The sequence below is a fragment of the Musa acuminata genome, chromosome BXJ1-6 (genome assembly GCF_036884655.1).
Source record: "Musa acuminata AAA Group cultivar baxijiao chromosome BXJ1-6, Cavendish_Baxijiao_AAA, whole genome shotgun sequence".
NCBI lineage: Eukaryota > Viridiplantae > Streptophyta > Magnoliopsida > Zingiberales > Musaceae > Musa > Musa acuminata.
In genome coordinates, this window is record NC_088332.1 from 46010189 (window position 1) to 46030753 (window position 20565).

Genomic DNA, 20565 nt, shown 5'->3' on the forward strand with positions numbered 1-20565 from the left:
AGGTTGTCGATTCGATGCTACCATGCTGCAATTAGAAGCCACAATGAGGGCACTGATATATATTATAGTTGGATGACGCTCCTCGATAAAAGATATATATATATATATATATATATAGTTTTAGAGGAGGTTAAGGGGTTATTCCAAAAAAGTATTGATCCCTATCAAGCACAGTTAGTACGGGGGAGTACTACAGGCCATGATCAACGTGACTCGAACGAGTCACGTACATTCCCAGTATAATATAAAAAAAATTGTTAAAAGAATATTATTTTTCAGTTAGATTTATTATAAAATAATAAAAAAATAATTATTATTTTATTTAAATTTTTATTTTTCATTTGGTGTCATGATTAATTAGAGCATCGAAAAAAAACGTTAGATCGGGAGCCCAAAGTTAAATTGATCCAAACATCACCATGATTGATTAAGGAGTGTGATGATGAGAGGGGAAGTTTCTGTCTTCGGCCACATCTACTGGAGTGTGATGATGGTCCAGAACGATGTATACGAGCCAAGTCCATCGATCGTGTGTCATTTAGTAACAGGTTATGTCCTTTTTGGTCATTTCATGTTTGAACGAACGAATGAAAGAAAACAATATAGCTGCACTGAGTCCCCTTGTAAGCTTGGGGTTGAAGGATTTGTGCTTAGAATAATTTATATGGATATAACAAAACTTGTTACTGAATCTGAATGAATTGTAAAGGTTTTGAGAAAAAAAAAGGAACTCTTCACCTTGGTTGGTGAAGTTTTCACACTCCTTTTCTTTTTGTTGGAGTGGATGTAAGTTTACACCTTCAGAGAGGACAATTCATGTGTCCACTGACTTGCCCCATTTGCCAAATATTCCCAAGTCGATCACATTTGGATGGCGAATTAACATCCTATTTTTTGCTCTCTAGTTTGTAATAGGATTTTGAAGGTAATATATTCTCATTTTCCTTTTGAAGCAAAAACTGGACTGTCATCTAAGGTCAGAACTGGGCTAGTTACTGCACAGACATACAACTGTCCCAGGAGCTGCATGCTGCCATCCCACATAATGCTACACATAACAGTGTTGGTTCTTACAGTTAGTGTTAGCAACTATGATTACCCAGCATATGTAAACAAAGACAAACAGCATCATCAATACGTCACACTCAACAGAGGCAGCCATCAGATTTAGGGACTCACCAGCCTCTGCCAATCAAATATAGCAGATGTTGTGCAGCATATATGCTCTTTTCAGTGGGATAGAAATCAAAACGATGAGATGGACACCCATATTTTATACCATCATGAAGTAATGAGCTGCAGTGTAGCACCTGCGAATGGACAAGCACAAGATTAAATCATTGCAAATCAAGATTAAATCATGCTATTATCATTAACTGTAAATAAGTTGGCCAGTCATAACTCAAAAGAGTAGCAATATTTACATTATCATCAGCAATCTGGAGTTGAGATTTATGCCCACTTGTGGTTGCTCTAGTGATTCAACTGAGAATTAGTGAAAATTGGTTGTGAATGCAGATTTGGTGTTGTATAACCCTGCAAGGCATTCAGATAAAATGATTAAATAACACAGCGTATAGACTTTATAGTTTGATCTTAGATGACCAAAAAAAAACATGAATGGTAATTGTACTATATAAAATATCCTTAATTGCTTTATGAAATTAACCATTGGTTACGACTTGCATGTTCCATCCAACTCAGCACTATGGAATTCAATTTTTAGTTGTAGTGGATATTACCTGACTTAACTGAGCAGCACCATGGAGTAATTGTTGATGTGAATCAGAAGCCGGAGATTCCTGGATTTATTGGAATGTTATCATAAGTACTACTGAATATTAAATAGCCAAGACAAGTAGCAGCATTACCTCACTAAATTGAGTTATTGCACGAGATCCTAGGTGATGAACATATGAGGAGAAGGGTGCATGCATTAGAGTTGTTACAGGAGACTTAGGGTCGCCATCAAGTGTAACCCCTCCAGGGTCGGACTCTGTATCAGTCTTAGCATCCCTTCTCCACCTCTTCAAGAAATACCGTTCTGGTAGCTCTTTAATGTTTCTAACATCAAGTACTTTTAATACATGACCACAATGAACCCCAACAAATTCAAATTTTTTACAACTGCAGGCAACTGAACAATCAGTTGAATCGAGCCTAACAAAGTATTCTTTTGGATTATCACCAACAGTGATTCTATATTCCGATATTGTCCCAACCTCACCACTGCTGAATAGCATGCAATCCATGAATACCTCAAACTCTTTATGAAACATTTGAAACACTGCAGGAGTATACAATGAAGCTGCTTGCCTTAACATTTTCGAAGGAGGTATTCTTGGAACACTTTGGCTCGCATGGAAATCAGCTTGCAGTTCAGCATATCTATGGTCATCCACCACCCTCATGTAATGCTTAAAAAACGACAGCAGGTCAAGTTGTGGAGTCAGGTACTTCTTTAGCAAACTAAAGTTTTCATTTTGTAGCGTGCTTTTCATATCAGCACAAAGTGTTTCTCGGCCATATGCCAAGGCCCAATTCTCCCTATCTCCAAAAAGATTTGCCAACCATTCATTGTTTCTAAGATCATACTTTTCTAGCATTGTCTGCCATGCCGGCAAGAACTCTTCCTCATCTTCATAGTCAAAGATACACCTACCAAAATCCTTTGCAAAAGTCTTTGAACCTTGGAACACATTGTTAAGATGCTTAACAGCATTTTGATAGACTTGCCACACGCAAAGACGATGACTGGTACCTGGCCAAACTGCATTTAGCGCATTGCTTATCGACATAGACTGGTCCGTCAGGATAGTTTTTGGTTGTTTTCCACGCATTGCAATCTTGAAAGTATTAAACAACCACTTGAAAGACTCTATGGTTTCATCATACAGGAGAGCTGCACCAAAAATAACTATTTGCTTGTGGTGATTGACACCTAGAAAAGGTGCAAATGGCCTACCATATCCATTCACCCTGTAAGTTGTATCTAGACAAACAACATCACCAAAGTAGTTGAAGTCAGACATAGACTTCGCATCTGCCCAGAAAATATTGGTCAATTTATCATCCTCATCAATTAGTATTGCATGAAAAAAAGATGGGTCATTAAGTTGCATGTTTTGTAGGTACTTCAGTACAGCTTCTGCATCTCCCATCTGCATAGGCTTCATACGTTTTGTGCGAAGACCCATTCTGTGATCTACGGGAAGATATCTGACACTTCGAGAACCTGCAACCTGTCTGCCTGTTTGCTGGTTAGCTGATTTTGGAGTGGTTCCAGAATCATCAGATAAATCTGCCTCGGCAGCTTGAACTTCAGTCAATACCCTTTGAGACCTTAACATGTGCATAGCTGAAGGGGGTGCAGGCTGATGGTTATGGTCTGGCACAAATTCAGTAACACGGTATGTACCACTAGGTCTAAGTTTAATGGTCAAACGTGCTGGGCAACCAATTCTAGTTTCTGGTCGTGGTTTCTTTACTTCCTTGGCTCCCTTTTTGTCTTTACGAAATCCTTCTCTTGAGCAAACAAGTGTTCTGGATCGAGTAATTTTGTCAGATGATTTATCTATCCAACCTTTCCGTACACTAAATCCTATCATCCCAGCATATCTGTTGTAGAATTCATATGCTTTGTCTTCATTTTCAAATTCCATATCGACTTCTGGCACCATTTTTGTATTTACCAAGTCCTTCATTGGAACTTCATAGTCTATAACTTTTCTCTGTTTTCCCTGCTCAACCAAACTCCCGCATTAAGGCATACAGTAAGTCAAAAATAAAAGGCAGATACAGAGAAAGCCATAAAATATTTTGACATCCAGAGTGATGACAAATATTATTTGTTTCAGATCAATCGGAATGATCTCTTAATAGTTCAAACTTGATGCACTAGTGGGTGGAAGAAAGCCCCAGGGTTTCTGGCATATTAAGAAAAATAGGTATTTTGACTCGAAAGATCTGTACAAGCTTTATATTTTGCATGAAGGAAAGATTCAATTAAATGAGTCTTAAAAATGACAATTCCAGTTAATTGCAAGTGACACATGAGAATATAACCAAAATCTATTCCACAGATTATAATCAATGAAGGAGAAGATATTGACACCCTTCAACTGAATGGACTCTATCTTGTTAAGATCACGCAACAGAATACATGCATATGAATAACTTTCTGGAGTATACATTTTCATGCATACAACATTCTCGAGTTTCTCGGATCTATGGGGCATACAGGTTACACTTTTACCACGTGAGAACCAAAGACGTATGTGGAACACCTATCGACAAAGACTTAAAGAAGCTAAGAAGATCAAAGCATCAAGGTCTATCCTCCTAGGTGATTACATCACATTTTATTTTCACTAGCTTCTCCTATGAAAACTAGCTTTTCACCCGGCTGTTTAATTATTAGCTCAATGAAGTGAGCTGTTCGATGCTTATGCTGGCAGTACATAGTTGCTCACCATTTACGCTACCAATACTATATGCACCCCAAAAGCGAAATTGAAATTAGTCATTAAGAACTGATGAAATAAAATCTCAATTTGTTGCCAATACACAACAAAAAAGGGGAATTCAGAACAATGAATTCATCATAGACAGCTTTGAAGCAAATCTAAACGTGTACCTTTCTCCAAGCAATTCCACATGCATTGCATAGTGTTCGTCGTCCCTCTGGGCCGCTTCGCATATGGCATGTAAGCTTTGCGCTGATTCCACAATTATGGCATCTGTAAACGTTGAAGACTGGTTAGTCACCGGTTTCAGATCATAAGATAATCTCTCTCCACAAAATTCCATGACATACAATCCAGCCATAAGGGTCTTCTTTATGCAAACCCTAAAAGAAAAGAAATTATGCACTGTAATGCCGTAATGCCGAGGTCCTCGAAGCTTAGTTCGAGGACTAGAAGGGTATAGAGGTAAGAAGTGGAAGCATGGCTCTTACCTGACTGGGCCCTCCACCAAATCCTCGCCATTGCCGGCCTGCACCTCCTGGTCCTTATCCTGCTCGATCGGCATCTGGGGATCGTCACGGCCGCTGCCGATGGAAGGACTCAGCAATCGGCACGTCTGTGGTACATTCGGCGGCTACGACTTCGGCCTCTCGCTTTATCTCACAGCAACATCAAGAAAAGAAGGAACTCTTCTCCCAACCGAATAACGAAAGCGATAGACGGATTCGTCCGGAACGAGAAACTCCTAAGCTTGAATTAAGTCCGCAATCATCGGTAATATCGATGTGCTACACCGGATCGAAGACTCTCTTACGGATTCAGTCAGCGAAGTACACGTGATTTACGGTTTCCACGGAACTAGGGTTTATCTCAACCCGTGGATCGGGGGCGGGGACAGGGAAGAAGCAGCAAAAGGAGATCGGCTGCAAGCTCCGTTTAAGAAAACGAATTAGTCGCCCTTACGTCCGCCACGCGTCCAGTCGTATAATATGTTTTCATCTATTACTAGATTTCGAAGTGTCCTTCATCTGCACCGCTCGTCCCTCTACTTCTCTCATCCGAACCGTCCATTTATATCGAGTGAAACATGATTCGGGTTGTGGGCCCCGCAGTTGCAGGTGGAACCGACGGCCGAGATGCGCCAGATGAGAAGCATATCAGATGAACAGTGACGATTGATAGAAGGAGACTTACATTATCCGAAAAATCTTACCATCCCTCAGTAATAATATTCATGTAATATGCGAATTAAATACAAAGCCTTGGTACAAGAAAAGAAAAATAAAGGGCCAAGAAATGAGAAGATAAAACAAGTATCATACATACTGGTAGATGCCAGTCCCTGTAACAACAGAAAAAAAAAAAAAATAGTACAAAGATGGAGGATCTCATTGGATTCGTTTTAACATAAGCTACTGCTGGGTAATGGAAGCTGATGGAATCCTGTGACAACGTGAAATCGCTACTGTAAAACAGGTTGATGCTGCTTGCTGTGTTGCTACTCCCTTTTATCTTCTTCGATGTCTCCATTGTTTGAGGTCGTAGTGTTGCTGGTCACGGCCGCTCTAGCATCGATCGAAGCTGCAGAACCGTGAGTATCCTTTGAAGGAATTGGTCCTGGTTTTATTAGAGAGAGCGAATCCTCTCGATCGAAATCTTCAGTTCCGTCATCCGAGTAAGCATATCTGCAAAGAAGAAAAAACCGATGAGTACCTATAAGAAAAATGGAAAGAGAAAAGAGTGTATATAAACCAGAGGTTGTAGAAAAAAGACATTTAGTATAATATCTCATGTTGATTATAATCATTGGTCTCATTCGCAAGCAATCTTTCAGTCAATCAAACATCATGGTCCTTAATATCCAGATATATGGTCTGGAACCCTACTTTTCTTTTAATAATGGACTACTGGATTGTTGAACAACAATCCAGCTTCTCAGTTAAAATCTTTACTACTACTGTAGATTTGGAAAGAGACTAGCTATTAACAGATGACAGATATCTTGTTCTCTTGTCATTCTTGTCCAATCCATTGCTGTAAATATTAAGACCCAAGGGAAACATTCTTTAGCATATCCTTGAAATCAAGATTAAATAGATATTCTGGTGTACAGCAACACTTTAGCACAGCCTAAATTCAGGTTGAAAAGAGTTCTCATACAAGCTAACAAATAATGGTGAGTCATGATAGAATTTATGGATACTACTGTTCCAAAACAGAGATGTTCATGAATGGCAGTATTATCATCGACAGTACAATAGGACAAGAGGCACCATTTCATTTTTGTTAAAATGATATTTCTATTATGACAATATTTAGATGATTAAGAGAAACATCCAGAACAAAGTCCTAGACATAAAATTTCTGAAGAAAAGCAAATTGCAGGATCCCCAAAATCCAAGGATTTTACCTCGTTGAGTTTTGGGAGGGTGCCCAAAGATCAGCGATCACACAGAGAAGAGAGAAGGAGAGGACCTGCCAAAAGGCAGGAATGATCCAAGCATTCTGCCAGCGCTCGTTGTATATGTCAGTTGATTTGAAATACAGCTGCGGAAAAACAATACAACCTAATCATTTGGGGTAACACAACCAATCAAAGAGGCTGTAAACGTAGAAATGAACACCTAGCATGGTACACGAAAACCAATTAAGACAATATTTTAATATATTAAGAGTAAACCCAAGATACTCAATCATACAACATAGATTACGCCAAAGAGCTGAGTTAACATTCCTTTAATTCAAGAATATTAACTCTCAAGACCATAGAACAACTGGTGCCCTCTAATGTTGTATATTTTATACATGGCTGTCTAGCAACCTAAATTAGCTCAACATGAAGCAAAATAGGTGACTATTACCTCATAGCAAATCCAACAGACGGACAAAACAAGAGCAACACCCAATGCATTAGTAAATTTCCTGTAAATGTCTAGCTTAGCCATCAACCGTCTTGCCTGTTAGGGAACAAACACAGGAGTTATTAAACAACTTCTAGAGACATATTCAAGCAAAAGATTCTTTTGGTATAAATTATGCAAACTACAGTAACTCGAGGAGAAGCAAACATATATTATGACTGCAAATGCAACAAACAAATGATGTAAGTTTAACCAAAGGGTGACAGCAATTGAGTTGAAATCAGAAAGCTGCAAATACCTGGAGTTTGTCCAGAGTTTTTGAAAGAGAAGTAAAAATCCAAAGAATGAAGAATGCATCCAGGAGTGCCACAGGAAGAACCAAGAACAATCTTGCTTTTCCAGCAAGATCGCTTACGGAACCTACATTCTCCACCAACTCAAGTATCTCAGATGCTAGGAAAAATGTTGCTCCAAACATGATCACCTTAGAAGTGAGGCCGCCCAAAGTGGGCCTAACAACTCCATACCCCATTGAAACAACCAGAATAATGACTCGTGACACTGTTCTTTTTACTGTACCAAACGTTACTGCCCAAAAGGTAATCCCCATTGGTCTGAGTCCAGTTTCATTGAATTCAGCATATTCAAAGTACCACAATGCCATTTCAAACATGCCTAATGCAATGACTAGTGTTATGCAGTTCTGAAGTGGAAGAACCTCTTTCCAAAACCTCACGTACTGTGAAAACCAAAATATCCCAAGTATCACAAATGCAAGAGACATTAATCCATAAAAGTTCATGAGAGGGGCCATCCTTCCTGGCAGGTAGCCAGTGGGATTTTTCCACACAGTCTTCCCCTCTATAGCCAGGCCACTGAGTGCTGGATCACAATATATAAAATACAGGTTGTACATCCCAGTTCTCGTGATGGGTATACTGTGGGATGGCAGTGTCGCAACAAGATCCTTTCCACTGAAACTAGCAACAAGCACTTGTGGCCAGTTAGGGTTCTGAGTGGAGGGCCGATAGATAACTGTGCCTTGAGTGCAGGCGCCTAATTTTGCCAGATCTGCTGTGCAACAGACAGCTCGTTGACCACCATAGGCTGACCCACCAATTGTTTCCCGATCTTCTACCTCAAATACAATCGCTTGTACCATAACGTTATCAGTGTCTTTACTATTTTCAGTAGCTTGCTCAGGCCGCCTGAATGTGATCTTCTCAAAGCTGGATGCAGAAGAAAGGGAAACCATGAGAATGTTGAACAATAACTGTCAAAATGTGTCTGCCCTGGTACAGAACAGGGATATTCTGTGCATCATATTCAGAAAAACAGTAAATCACAATCTCTAAGAAGCCTATCCTGCAAGCTAATTGTCCCTTCATAATATCAAAAATGGCAGTACCGCACAAACGTCTGCTGCCAAAGGAAGTTTGGCCAGTGATGCACAGAAGGGTTGTATTTATGCCTCAAACCCTGGTGCCTCACCAAAACTCACCTTCTTAATTGTCCTTTTAGGACAACACTAGTCACTAGGATAGGGTGCAGATATATAATATCACTTTTTGCCGAAGCATTTCAGTTAATATCGCCAATGCTTTCATTAGGGCATGTACCCAAGTTTTAAGTGAAATAAAAAACACTAAATGACCAAGAAACTGTACCAGTATGCAAAATTGGCAGCAGAGAGAAACGTCTCAACCTCTCATTGATGAACTAGCTAATGTTCATCAGATCTTCAATCAGGAGACATGATATTAGTACTATATATAGATACTTTTCCATTAATTCCTTTGTGTTACCGATTATTGATGAAAATAAAATTGTGTAGAGGGCCACAGGAAGAGAGAACAAGGGATACCTTATGCAAAGAATTACATAAAGATAATAAGAAGAATAAGAGAAGGAAGAAAATAACAGGATCATAGTACGAGGAACCAATCACTTCTCAAAAATCATTAATACTTCTCCCTCAATTCATAGAACTTCCCCATTTCTTGACCACTAAGCGACTTTAGAGAAATGTTTGCTTCTCAATCTCATATGGTCTAGAATAACTCTAAGGACCTATCGAACAGTATTCAACTTAAAATAGTACTACTAGATTACTGGAAAACTCAGATGACAAACTCCTTCCCAGATCTCACGTCATACCATTATGAACACAGCTTGAATATTGAGTGTTCTAAATAACATTAAAATCCGGACCAAATTATACTAAATCAAATCAGCAACTTGGAACCCACATCTGAACACCTGAATACTCTGGAATGTGACTTCAGAGCTGGAAGAGAGCTATCTGGAGAATCTAAAATAATTGAAGTTAGAGATCTATGCAAAAAGTTCAGCATCATGGAAACTTGACGACGGCAATCGACATATGACTGCCTACCATGTCAATGTGTTGATTCATTTTGATATTTGGATTAGTGTTACATCAGTTGCGCACACCAGAATCGAGCTACAATGATAGTTTACCGGATCGGTTTCGTTTCTTTGCACTTTCTTTCTTCGAACTAAAGCAAGTCTTTGACCGACCCAGAGAGCAACTGCATTTGAGTCTAATGAAACCCCATGATGTCAAGAGCCAAGCACCACCTAGCGCCAGATCTCCGAACGAACAACTCGAGCCTACACCAACAACCCCAATTTCCCGTCTTTCGACATCCCGAATCCCCACAAAGCCCTAAAACCCACAAACAGAATGAAAGGCGCCCCGGATCTGTAGAAACAAATGAGGACAAGTGGGGAATACCGGATGAAGGCGTCGCCGGGGCCGGCGGTGGCGTTGGGATCGGGGAGGGAGGCGTAGAGGCCCTCGCTGCCGCCGTGGAGAACGAAGGCATTGCCTTTCGGAGCGAACTTGTCGCCGACGTAGCTGTGCACCGAGGCATCCACAGAGGAGGAGAAGAAGAAGGGGAGAAGGAAGATGCCACAGTAGATGAGAAGCCGAAGAAGACGGCCGGGGGCGGCAATGGACGGATCGACGCGCGCCATTGGGATACCCAAGAGAAGATATCTCTCTCTTTACCGCTCTCGTTATCCTCAAAAGGAAGCCAGAGAGGAACAGGGCGAGCTATGGAACCGGTCTTCTTCTTCTTCTTCTGCTCACTGCTGCTAATGGCGAAGCTTAGCATTCTTCTCGAGGGAAGGACCTCTTTTTAATAGCACAACTACATTCCTTACCTGGAACCCAACATACCCGCGATCCACCCTGAGGAGCCTGTGGGTCCATTTAAACATAAGGCCGCTAGCCAGTCGTCGCCGAAGAAGGTGGGTGAGTGAAGCGCGGATGAGAAGAGGGGGAAGGACTGCTCTTTTCTCTAATACTCCTCGGACTAGTCGGTGGCAAGGTTTAAGGAAGGGGTTAATGGCGATGTGGCTATTAGCCTTTGAGTCAACTCTTTAATCGAAATAAGACCGACAATGTCATTAATGTTTCAATAAGATTTACTATTGATCATAAACCATTATTTTTTTAGACTACAAAAAATAATTTTGTTACAATAAACGACATATAAGATGTCTATAATTAGCATTGACCCTAAACTATTATTAATTTTGACTTTGATTCTTTAATCTATTTGAGACTAAATGTTTTTCAAAAAAATAAAAAATATTATAATTTATGATACTCACTAAATCTATATTATTATTAATCACTGATGAAGATTATTTATTCAATTTATTTGATTTTTTTACTATATTATTCCTGATGATATATAAATTTTCTCTTTTTATTTATCGAAATTTTATATGCAACTCTCCTTTTTTTTCTTCTCAACATGAGACCAGAATGCAGCATTCTCTTTGTTTGAAGTATCTCAAACATCAGCATGTTTGAACTGATGATTTGGCATATTTCTCAATCTTTTGGAAAAAGAAGGCAGATAATTTTGGTGAACAATACCAAAGTTTACATAATATATATACTAAAATCCACACAAAATAAACTAGTAATTTTATTTGTTTCTTTAGGATACCTCTCATATCTTTGCTATGCAAATTGGTTGAACACAATTCTCTCTTCTGGATGTGCCCATCAGATTCTGCAGAGCTTTATGTTTGTTTCATAATCATAACTCTCCAGTCATCTCATAAGCAATGAAATGGTGAATTACAAGAAATTAAAAAGAGAAAGTACATGAAAAGAAAAACCTTACTTTTGTTGCTTGGAATAACATATTAGTTACATTAGTGCATAGGTTTAAAGATCTCTTGTGTTTTATTCAAGCATTCTTCTTGAAGGTTTGAGATAATATGGAATTTTCAGTTCAGCCAGCAACTCTTTTCTAGTGAAATGTAAGCAAACATATCTTTCCTCATGTTAGCTTAGCTGCTTTCACTGCCACCCTATCACTGCAACTAATGAGTCAAAAAAAGGGAGAGAACATAAAAGTCAGCATAGAATGGACTCATTAATTTGCAAGAAAAAGAATCTGCTAAAACAATTTAATAGGAATTTTATAGTCAAACCAAACAACCCAAGCTGCAGCCCTGATTGCATCAAGTCAAACTGTAAAATAGAGCAGCCCATGTTTGAATGACAAAAATTTCTTTGTTTGCTGTTGAACTAGCAAAACCCTTTTCTACTATCAAACTTTTCTCATCTACAAGTTTTGACAGTTCTTTGCATCAGTATAAATTCTTTTGTTAAGCAGGTTATTTAGTGAACTGTATTAATCAAGTTTAGTTCTCAAAGAAGGTCATCATAAGTAGTAATAGTAGTAGTAGTAGTTCATTAAGCTGCTTCTCATTTCATGATACCATTAAAATATTTGAATCAACTCTTATCAGTTAACTCTTGTGCAAAGAATTATGATCTACATTGCAGTAAAGAAGATGGGAGCCAAAATGCAACAAAATGGTTACATAGATGCTTGTCATTTGTGCCAGGCTCATCATAGACTTCAACAAACCTCAGATTCTTTCAACACTTGGTGAAAGAAGGGACTTCTTGACACCAATCTAAGGGGATTCTTTTGTTCTTCCTATTAATTGTTGTGTATGTTCTTTTCTGCTCAGACAGTTACTACTTGGCTTGTGTTTAAGATATTATTAGCCTGGGTGATATCCATATGTATGCCTTTCCACCTTCACCTTCTACCATTATTACTTTGGAATGCAGCTCTCCTGGTGGCCAGCCAAATCCCTTTTAGGTGAGTTAGGTACAATAAAATTGTACAAGTGTCACAGGTAGAGGCTTCTGCACAAAGTGCTCTCAGATCTCCTCTGAGGTAACCAATCTTTCAGCACTGGTGGCAAAGGACAAGAATCATGCAGAGGTAAATATCTTGCAATGAATAGATTTGCTCAGTGGATAGTGATGCATAAATATTGGATTTCAAATTATAACATCTTTTTAAAGGATAACCAATCCAAGACATCATCAACACTTAATCTGATCCAATGCAGTAGAGAGTGAAGCATTCAGAACCCAAATACTATATTAGATTGGGAATATCAGCCACATCCATACAACTTCTATGTCTTCTTCAAGCAGTTGCCACAATGCCACTATATTCGATGCTTCCATGGAAATATCTGCAACAGTGCAAAGGAATTGAGGTTGCAGGTTGGTATTGGAAAATGGAAACGATGACATCATGACTGCCCTGTCTTTGGCTGGGAGAGGAGTCTTTCTGCTGAAAGAGTGGAAGCAAAAGGACTCCACACTAGAAAAGAAAAGCTGACCATGTCTGGTGGCAAAAGAAGGATGCCTGCCAACAAAAGTGGTGGTGTTGGCAGCAATCACAGCAATGGATTCATGGTGATTTTGATCACTAACCGGGAGATATGCTCTTTTCAGGTGTCAGTGTGAGAAGATGCTTGCTTGAAGCACCGAGTGTGACCTGCAACCTGATGCCAAGATCTTGGTGGAGAGCAACTCATTCTAATGGAAGTTGAGTTGGCGACAGAAGATTGGCGTTGGAAACAAAACAAGGAATCATTGGATTATGATTTGATGAACTTCTCAGAGGACAGTGTTGATGCTAAATTGATGGTTCTGCAGCTTTGGAATGGTAGGCTTTGTTTCTTTTCTGAGGGTGAGAGGAGAGATAGGAGTTTCACCTACCAAACCAAGCTAATTTCATTAACCTGATAATGAGTAGCTCAACTAAAAGAACTTCCTAAATTAGCATTATGTTCCAAGCTAAATGTTGAATTGTCCTTAACCTAATCAAAGTTAGATTATCTTTGACCAATGCTATCTAATAGATGGGTTAATAAAGCTTTGTGTTTAAGATAAAACAATGCACAAATTAGCACTTGGATTCTCAGACTAACTCATGGACAAAATGATCTCAATCTGAAAATACACAAATTAATACAACATAACATAATAATAAATATAACAAAAATTATTTCTGATAGTTGTGAGGAAGAAAAAGTAAATGCATCTACACTTGAAGGACAAATAAATGAAGTTGATTTGTTCATCAGTGGAGCAAAAGTTAACAGTATTCTACAGTGGAAGAAAGTCACCACTTTTGACAAATGTGCCATGCTACAAAATGAGAACTCTTAGCATATTGGTGTTCTTCTGGGGGGGAAACAATCAGAGACTTTGAAAGATGAACACATACTCTTCTTAGAGGGTGTGTTGACACTGATAATTATAAATACAAGAACAAACTTGCTGATGAACAACAAATACTTCTCAAGAACAAAGATATTGATTTTCTTTCAATTTCAGAAATAAATTTGGGTGTCATCACTTAATTATTACTTCTAAATTTCAGTGAATTATGTGGCACAGTTGGTAGAATGAATGATGTCAAGAAAGCGATTTGACCACCATAAAAGCTTTAGGGGTTGTATGTTTGACCAGAGTGTGAGAAATATTTCTCTCGTGTTGCTGCATTGCCACCATGTCAATTCGGCAACATCAAGTGCGCACCGAGCTCTTAGTACTCGTGGCACTGTCCATAACACTGTTCTAAGTGATTCCAACAAGAGATTAACCAGATTTCCATGAGCTTCGGTGACTCCCATGTTTATCATGCTTCAGATTGTTTTGCATTATGTTGCATGAATCACTCCTAAGATTAGCGGACAAAGGGCAAACACTGACCTAACATCCCCCACTCTTGCTTGATGCATGTGCTGTGATTGTTCTCTAGCAACACTCTCTCTTCTTCCTACAGTATAAAGAAGGATGATGAGATATATATAGGACAGTATACATGCCCCAAATCACTAGGCGAGGTTTCCTTTCTGCATCTCCTTTGGCCTCCCTTTCGATGCTTCCTTCTTCTCTTTCTCACATATGGGCACAGCACCTCGTGGCTCCATTCCCTGTAATGGCAATCATGATGATGATGACTGCAACCATCTTCCGCCCAAATCCCTCTCCCTTCACTCCCATAGCTATCCCTGTCTTCACCACCAGTGCGTCACCACCATTAGAGCTCACGCTTGCTACGTCGCTACCCTCGCTGTTCATGGGACGTCCGTCTACAGCGGCGGCTCCGACCAAGAGATCAGAGTCTGGCCATCTGTTCTTTTAGACTCGTCGTCCACAGCGAGGACTGATCATCCTGCGAGCTTCACTGTGGCTCAAACAGAGAGCCCGGTGAAATCGCTTCTTGTGTCAGGTGACAACCTGTTCAGCTCTCACCAAGACGGCGAGATCCGCGTGTGGCAGATAACCCAGAGGGAGCAGCGCTGCTACAAGCTGAAAGCAGTTTTGCCGACCTCCATGGACCGGTTTTTGAGCTTCCTGTCGCCCAAGAACTATGTGCAGGTCCGCAGACACAAGAAGTGCTCCTGGGTGCACCACGTTGACGCCGTCTCCGGCCTCGCGCTCTCGCACGACGGCGCGCTCCTCTACTCCATCTCCTGGGACCGCACTCTAAAGGTGTGGCGCACCTCCGGGTTCAGGTGCATAGAGTCCGTCGCGGGCGCCCACCAGGACGCCATCAACGCTATCGCGGTGTCGCGGAACGGCCACGTCTATACGGGCTCGGCCGACGCCAAGATCAACGTGTGGAGGAGGAGTGGCGAGGAGGGGAAGCACTCGCTGGTGCAGACGCTGGAGCGGCACCGGTCGGCGGTGAACGCGCTGGCGCTGAGCGCCGACGACCGAGTGCTGTACTCGGGAGCGTCCGACCGCTCCGTGGTGGTGTGGGAAGGGGGCAGCGGGGGGATGGCGGCCACCGGGGAGCTCAGGGGACACAGGAGGGCCATCCTGTGCCTTGTGGCGGCCGGGGACGTGGTCTGCAGCGGCTCGGCGGATAGGACGGTGAGGGTGTGGAGGAGAGGACGAGAGCAGAAGGGGCGCCACTGCTGCTTGGCCGTAATGGAAGGCCACGGAGGGCCGGTCAAGAGCTTGGCGATGGTGGTGCTGGAAAGCAGCAGCAGCAGCAGTAGCAGTACATGCCTGGTTCTCAGTGGAGGTTTGGACTGTGATCTAAAGCTGTGGAGACTCTCAGTTCCTTCTCTCTCTTAGGAGGACACCTCCCTGGCTTTGGAAGTACAGCTTCTCTTAGATCGAAGATGATACTCCATCGTCCTCCCCACGGGATGCTTGACCACGTTCATGGCCATGCCTGGCCACAGTCAAAAAAGGGTTTACGGCCATCTACCATTGGCTTGGCCACAGTTCAAAGTAATACTAATTGAACGAACTGAACCTTTAAGGCCACATGTTATCCAGAAACCACGTAACATAGATGATAGGAGATGATTAAATGGCCGAGTTCTATCACTATAGTACCTTTATGAGGAGCATATCAACAAGGATTAGTTGTACTGTCACTTCATCATCACTGTGTCACACCCTTCATGGTTTATTTTATGTGATGCATATGTATTGCAAAAGTAGGCCCAAATGATGAATCAATTATGTCTGATATATATATATATATATATATATAGAGAGAGAGAGAGAGAGAGAGAGAGAGAGAGAGAGAGTAGATTGTTTTCTTTAAAGTAAGATAGATTGAATCAAAACAATTGAGATTTATCGAATCAAACAAACTAAAATCGAATAATCTGATCAGACTAATCAATTTATAATTTTTAAAACTGCAAATATCCAAGAAAGCCTGATGTCCAAAGTTTTATGATACTAACAGATGCACTCTTAAAGCTCACTACAGAATACAAAGGCCTCACATCAAGTTGAGGCACAATATGAATGATAAATTTGGAATTTAATCTGTGAAGACCTTCTACACCCACAACTTTAAACCTAAGTTCTAAGCATACCTCCATAATGGAATGTCCATTAACCAAAAGTTTGTGAAACATTACATAATCTCTTTCATTTTAATAACTCCATAACTCATAGATGAACCTATGTGGTGCCGAGACATTTAGGTAGAGTGTCCACATAGACACTTTGGGTAGTGCAATTTTTTTTACACATTGATGAAACAAAACTGTGCATCAAATGTTCCCTTTAGAGTCAGAAACCCTAAGATCACTTGTGAGAACTCTTCATGAGGCATCAAGTCATAAATCTTTGAAGTGGTACACTTGCCCTTTTGATTTTAGCAAAGATATATATGTTTTCAGATGTATAGCCGCATCAGACAAAAAATTTGAAACCTGTATCAAATCTTCTATGACCATATATCTAAGTCCAAGAGTTTAACTCTGGTAATTCCAACAAAAATTTCTTTGTCATGCACATAAAACTATCGAAAGCATAATTAACAATTTGAATAAATTAGTGCTGCATAATTAAAAAAAAAAGAACAAAAGAATGAAATGCAGCAGACTAAACTAGAAAACAATTTGCAGACTTTTTTCTTACTATAATCTTTTATCATACCTTTCCTGTGAGTGTAAGTTTTGCACTGGTAGGGTTTTCCGGATCTATCTTGCTGCAAGATCTGAGTGGGAACTTAACTAAGGGTGAAAGATGACCTTCACATCTATCAGTGCATCCTGGCAGTTGGATCGAGTGTTGTCAAATACAAGTTGGAGATGCTGCAGCCTTCACCAAGTAGTTCATCATCAGATGAAACAACATTTCTACAGTAATCACACCAACCAATGATAGACATTAAATCAAGATCCAACTCTAAGATAATCTGTTGACTCGTTTGCTTTCTTCTACTAGTTTGATTCAATTAACCAAATGGAGATCCCCCATGTCACTTGAAATGGTAGCACGGAAAAGGTGGAAAACATATCAGTCGGTAATCAGAAATGGAAAACAAAAAAGAGCTGAGATGAAGTACTTAGTTATCTAACACAAAGTGAATTGTTTCGACAATTTGTGTGTAATTTGTATATGAAACATAAAAATAATGATGAAACTAGTAGGATTTACAAAAATGAAAAACAGAGAGAACGAGATTACACCCAAACATGTTTTAGAATCACTCTACTACGTAATATGACAGTAGTAATGAAAAATGATGATGCATATCCCGGTGAAGTAGATATCTTGATGAAGTGTTAAGTGGCCAATGAATCGATCAAACTACGAACTGCATAATGATTACTAATTAAAAAACATAATACAATGTACAATCATCAAAAAATACATTTAATTTAGAGTGCCACAGTATTCAAAACATGTACATTCTAGGCTGCTCATGCATAGAGAAGAACCGAGAACCGAATACCAACACATCGAGGAGCCCTGCCAATCTTGCAGCTAAGCAGCAGACTATTACTCGACCTATGGTCATGGAGGTCATAATCGGATAATTTTAACTCGCAGTTCCAGTCAAAATCTGGCCTTTTCTAAATGTTCTTCAATGCACTCCAGTATTAGACCTAATTACCGAACTTTTTAATATTTCAATTCACAGATCAATTCTCTCTCGAACCGTACAATTACCCAATTTTGCTGTAACCAAGATACATAAAGAGGAGGGTTCTATTTTTTATATGAGGGTATGGGGAAGGAGTAGTACCTTAGGAGGCCCAATGAGTTCTGGGCGACGAGCCAAAGGGCGGTGGTGGTAGCGGTGGCATCGCTTCGATCACGCTTGCTTGCTTGTGGCGAGAGGGTGCGGAACTTGGAGGACGAGGCGGGAGAAGCCGAAGGGAGGAAGAGGACTGCGGAGGAAAGCGCGACCCACCCGCCTTCCATTATTCCTATGGCGTTCCTCGCGGTTGCATTGGGAGATCGACTTCCGTTTCCGACACAACGAAAGGCTGACGTGGTGCATATCGAGCGGGACGTTAGGCGGATGAGATGGGGTCGGTTCGCGGTGCTGTGTCGCGACTGATTTCGTGAATCAAGTCTGGCCGTGACGAGCATTTTCTCGGCAATTCGCGTGGATGCGGGGCCACCTGTGGAGCCCACGTGAGTCCGACTCCGTGGCCAAACTCCATTCGATGGGAAGACCTTTGGTGGAGGCCCCCCGGTAGGGGATACAACTTTAAATCACCTGCAGAGGCAAGAGAATGAGAACTATTATTTACATGCCTTGTAATATGTTAAAAATCAATTACTTTGATCATATTGGTTAAGCAAAAGATGATAAAAAAGATTATAGGTATTAAGTTGGTAAGAATATAGGTATTAAGTTGGTATTATCGACAAAATTTATACTAACGAGAGAGTTAGCACGTAGCAAAATTTGAGATATTCCTCGCTTCCTCTAAATGTTTGTATAAGTATACGATAAGTGGATAGTATAGAGAGGAGAGAGAATATATGATAGAAAAATATTCTTCTAATTTGAAATAACTCAAAAAAAAAAATATTCATGATGATGTGATGGATTCATTCCATCGATCGATCCCGACAGCCAACTTGGGACGGCAATGAGTTCCTTCATGTCGTCGCAGTCGTCTAATTCAGCTGCCCCTGCCAAGAGCTGCGGCTTCCGTGAGCTCGGGGCACGTTCGCAGAGAATCGACGACTCGAGCGAGGAGGTCTCACCGCAGTCCCAATTCACGGATGCTTCTGGGAATTCGTCTCCAAAAGGCGATCTTTCCAAGCTGGATAACGTTCGTCGACGCTTGCCTCAGGCCATGGGAGGGCTAACTATTGCAGGCAATCTGGCCCTGACACATTTGGATCAGTTCCCGGCATGCCCAGGCTTCGCGGAGTGCGCAGCAAGGTTTTCCAGCCTCGACGACCGGAATCGCTGTTGGCTCTCTGGCCATCTTGAGCTACCAGGGAATGCCAAGCTGCATTCCAGCGTAGCAAGCGACCAATGTCCGACGGTGAGATATGCCGAGTCGTGGAACTCTAGAGAGGAATCATCGGCATCCGATCCGATTTCTGTGAGTGGAGAAGCAAGCTTAGGAGCTCCCAGAGATGGCAACGCGAAGAAGCGAAAAGCTCCTCCGAAGAGCAAAGGGAAGGATACGATTCGACCGAAATCCGTCATCGATCCTCCCAAGGTGTAAAGATCATTCCTTTCAGGAAGGACTCAAAATTTTGAGCTTTCAGGTGGCAGACGGAGGAGGACTCTGATGCAAAGAGATGTCGATCGACGGGGAACAATAACGAGACTGGCAATGAGCAAAATGATGGTGCCAGAAGTAAGAGGGAATGGTGAAGAGAAGCAGGAACGAGAAAGCAATGACAACAAGCCCCCAGAGCCTCGTAAGGACCACTACGTTCATGTCAGGGCGAGAAGAGGCCAAGCAACCGATAGCCACAACCAAGCAGAAAGGGTACGTGGTCTTGTCACCAATGCTCAAGATCTCCTTGTACCGATCAGTGAATGCATAAAGCACAAAGGATCCAATTGTCTTGTCACCAACCCTGTCATCACCATCATATATTAAGTGACATCATGCCTTAACATAAGTCTCATATGAACCCAGAAAGTTCCTATTAAACAAATAAATAATGGAACCATAATTTCAAGAGCAACTTTTATTCAAGTCTCACCATGCCTTAACATAAGAGATATGGCAAATCTAGTTAATCAAAATAGTTAGTTCATAGGAACAGATGCCTGGCAGAAATCACAAAGAGACCAAAATATGTATGCAGTCACTGCACTCCCATATACATCTCACATTTCCTATGATCCGGACTTGAATTTTTTTGGCTAATAGTTTCTGAGTGTGCATATCAACATCCATGAAGTAGACCAAAATATGTATTCAGTCACTGCACTCCCATATACATCTCACATTTCCTTTGATCCGGACTTTAGAGACAGTAAAATATGTTTGGCTAATAGTTTCTGAGTGTGCATACCAACATCCATGCAGTATTGCGCACATAAACCAGTAAACTGGCAGTACACACATCAAACTACTCATTCAAGATATTATCAACAGCCAACAAAAGTTTCCAGCAC

The 20565-nt window shown here is 40.9% G+C and overlaps 3 protein-coding genes and 1 long non-coding RNA gene across 6 annotated transcripts; 1 reads left to right on the forward strand and 3 right to left on the reverse strand.

Annotated features, from left to right (window-relative positions):
* Positions 1–972: 972 nt before the first annotated feature.
* On the reverse strand, positions 973–5382 carry LOC135677364 (protein FAR1-RELATED SEQUENCE 5-like). 2 transcript variants are annotated; one of them, XM_065189616.1, is made up of 6 exons: positions 4958–5382; positions 4637–4739; positions 1872–3740; positions 1743–1802; positions 1425–1536; positions 973–1310 (listed from the first exon to the last, which is right to left on the reverse strand). In XM_065189616.1, the coding sequence occupies exons 1-5, from the start codon at positions 5029–5031 to the stop codon at positions 1474–1476; spliced, it is 2169 nt and encodes a 722-aa protein (XP_065045688.1). In that variant the 5' UTR covers positions 5032–5382; the 3' UTR covers positions 973–1310; positions 1425–1473. The 2 variants fall into 2 exon arrangements, with proteins under 2 accessions (XP_065045688.1, XP_065045689.1); XM_065189617.1 differs by having other exon boundaries at positions 4637–4849.
* Positions 5383–5667: 285 nt separating this feature from the next.
* On the reverse strand, positions 5668–10443 carry LOC135677365 (uncharacterized). The gene is made up of 5 exons (XM_065189618.1): positions 10086–10443; positions 7626–8556; positions 7328–7423; positions 6877–7013; positions 5668–6151 (listed from the first exon to the last, which is right to left on the reverse strand). The coding sequence occupies exons 1-5, from the start codon at positions 10325–10327 to the stop codon at positions 5965–5967; spliced, it is 1593 nt and encodes a 530-aa protein (XP_065045690.1). The 5' UTR covers positions 10328–10443; the 3' UTR covers positions 5668–5964.
* A 909-nt stretch (positions 10444–11352) lies between these two features.
* Positions 11353–18442, reverse strand: LOC108953102 (uncharacterized). 2 transcript variants are annotated; one of them, XR_010514673.1, is made up of 3 exons: positions 18208–18442; positions 17112–17276; positions 11353–11695 (listed from the first exon to the last, which is right to left on the reverse strand). It is a non-coding gene; the product is annotated as an uncharacterized LOC108953102 (long non-coding RNA). The 2 variants fall into 2 exon arrangements; XR_010514674.1 differs by lacking the exon at positions 11353–11695 and adding an exon at positions 11702–12874.
* On the forward strand, positions 14530–16570 carry LOC135677366 (protein JINGUBANG-like). The gene has a single exon (XM_065189619.1). The coding sequence runs from the start codon at positions 14601–14603 to the stop codon at positions 15780–15782; it is 1182 nt and encodes a 393-aa protein (XP_065045691.1). The 5' UTR covers positions 14530–14600; the 3' UTR covers positions 15783–16570.
* Positions 18443–20565: the final 2123 nt, after the last annotated feature.

Bases quoted from the DNA above. Each gene is read 5' to 3' on its own strand.
- LOC135677366 (XM_065189619.1), top strand. From the start codon at position 14,601: ATGGGCACAGCACCTCGTGGCTCCATTCCCTGTAATGGCAATCATGAT.
- LOC135677365 (XM_065189618.1), bottom strand. From the start codon at position 10,327: ATGGCGCGCGTCGATCCGTCCATTGCCGCCCCCGGCCGTCTTCTTCGG. The intron at 7,014-7,327 runs GTAATAGTCACC...GTTTTTCCGCAG, and splicing joins TCTGTTGGATTTGCTATGAG to CTGTATTTCAAATCAACTGA. The intron at 6,152-6,876 runs GTAAAATCCTTG...TCTTCTTTGCAG, and splicing joins CCCTCCCAAAACTCAACGAG to ATATGCTTACTCGGATGACG.
- LOC135677364 (XM_065189616.1), bottom strand. From the start codon at position 5,031: ATGCCGATCGAGCAGGATAAGGACCAGGAGGTGCAGGCCGGCAATGGC. The intron at 1,803-1,871 runs GTAATGCTGCTA...CAATAAATCCAG, and splicing joins CAATAACTCAATTTAGTGAG to GAATCTCCGGCTTCTGATTC. The intron at 1,537-1,742 runs GTAATATCCACT...AATGCCTTGCAG, and splicing joins GTGCTGCTCAGTTAAGTCAG to GGTTATACAACACCAAATCT.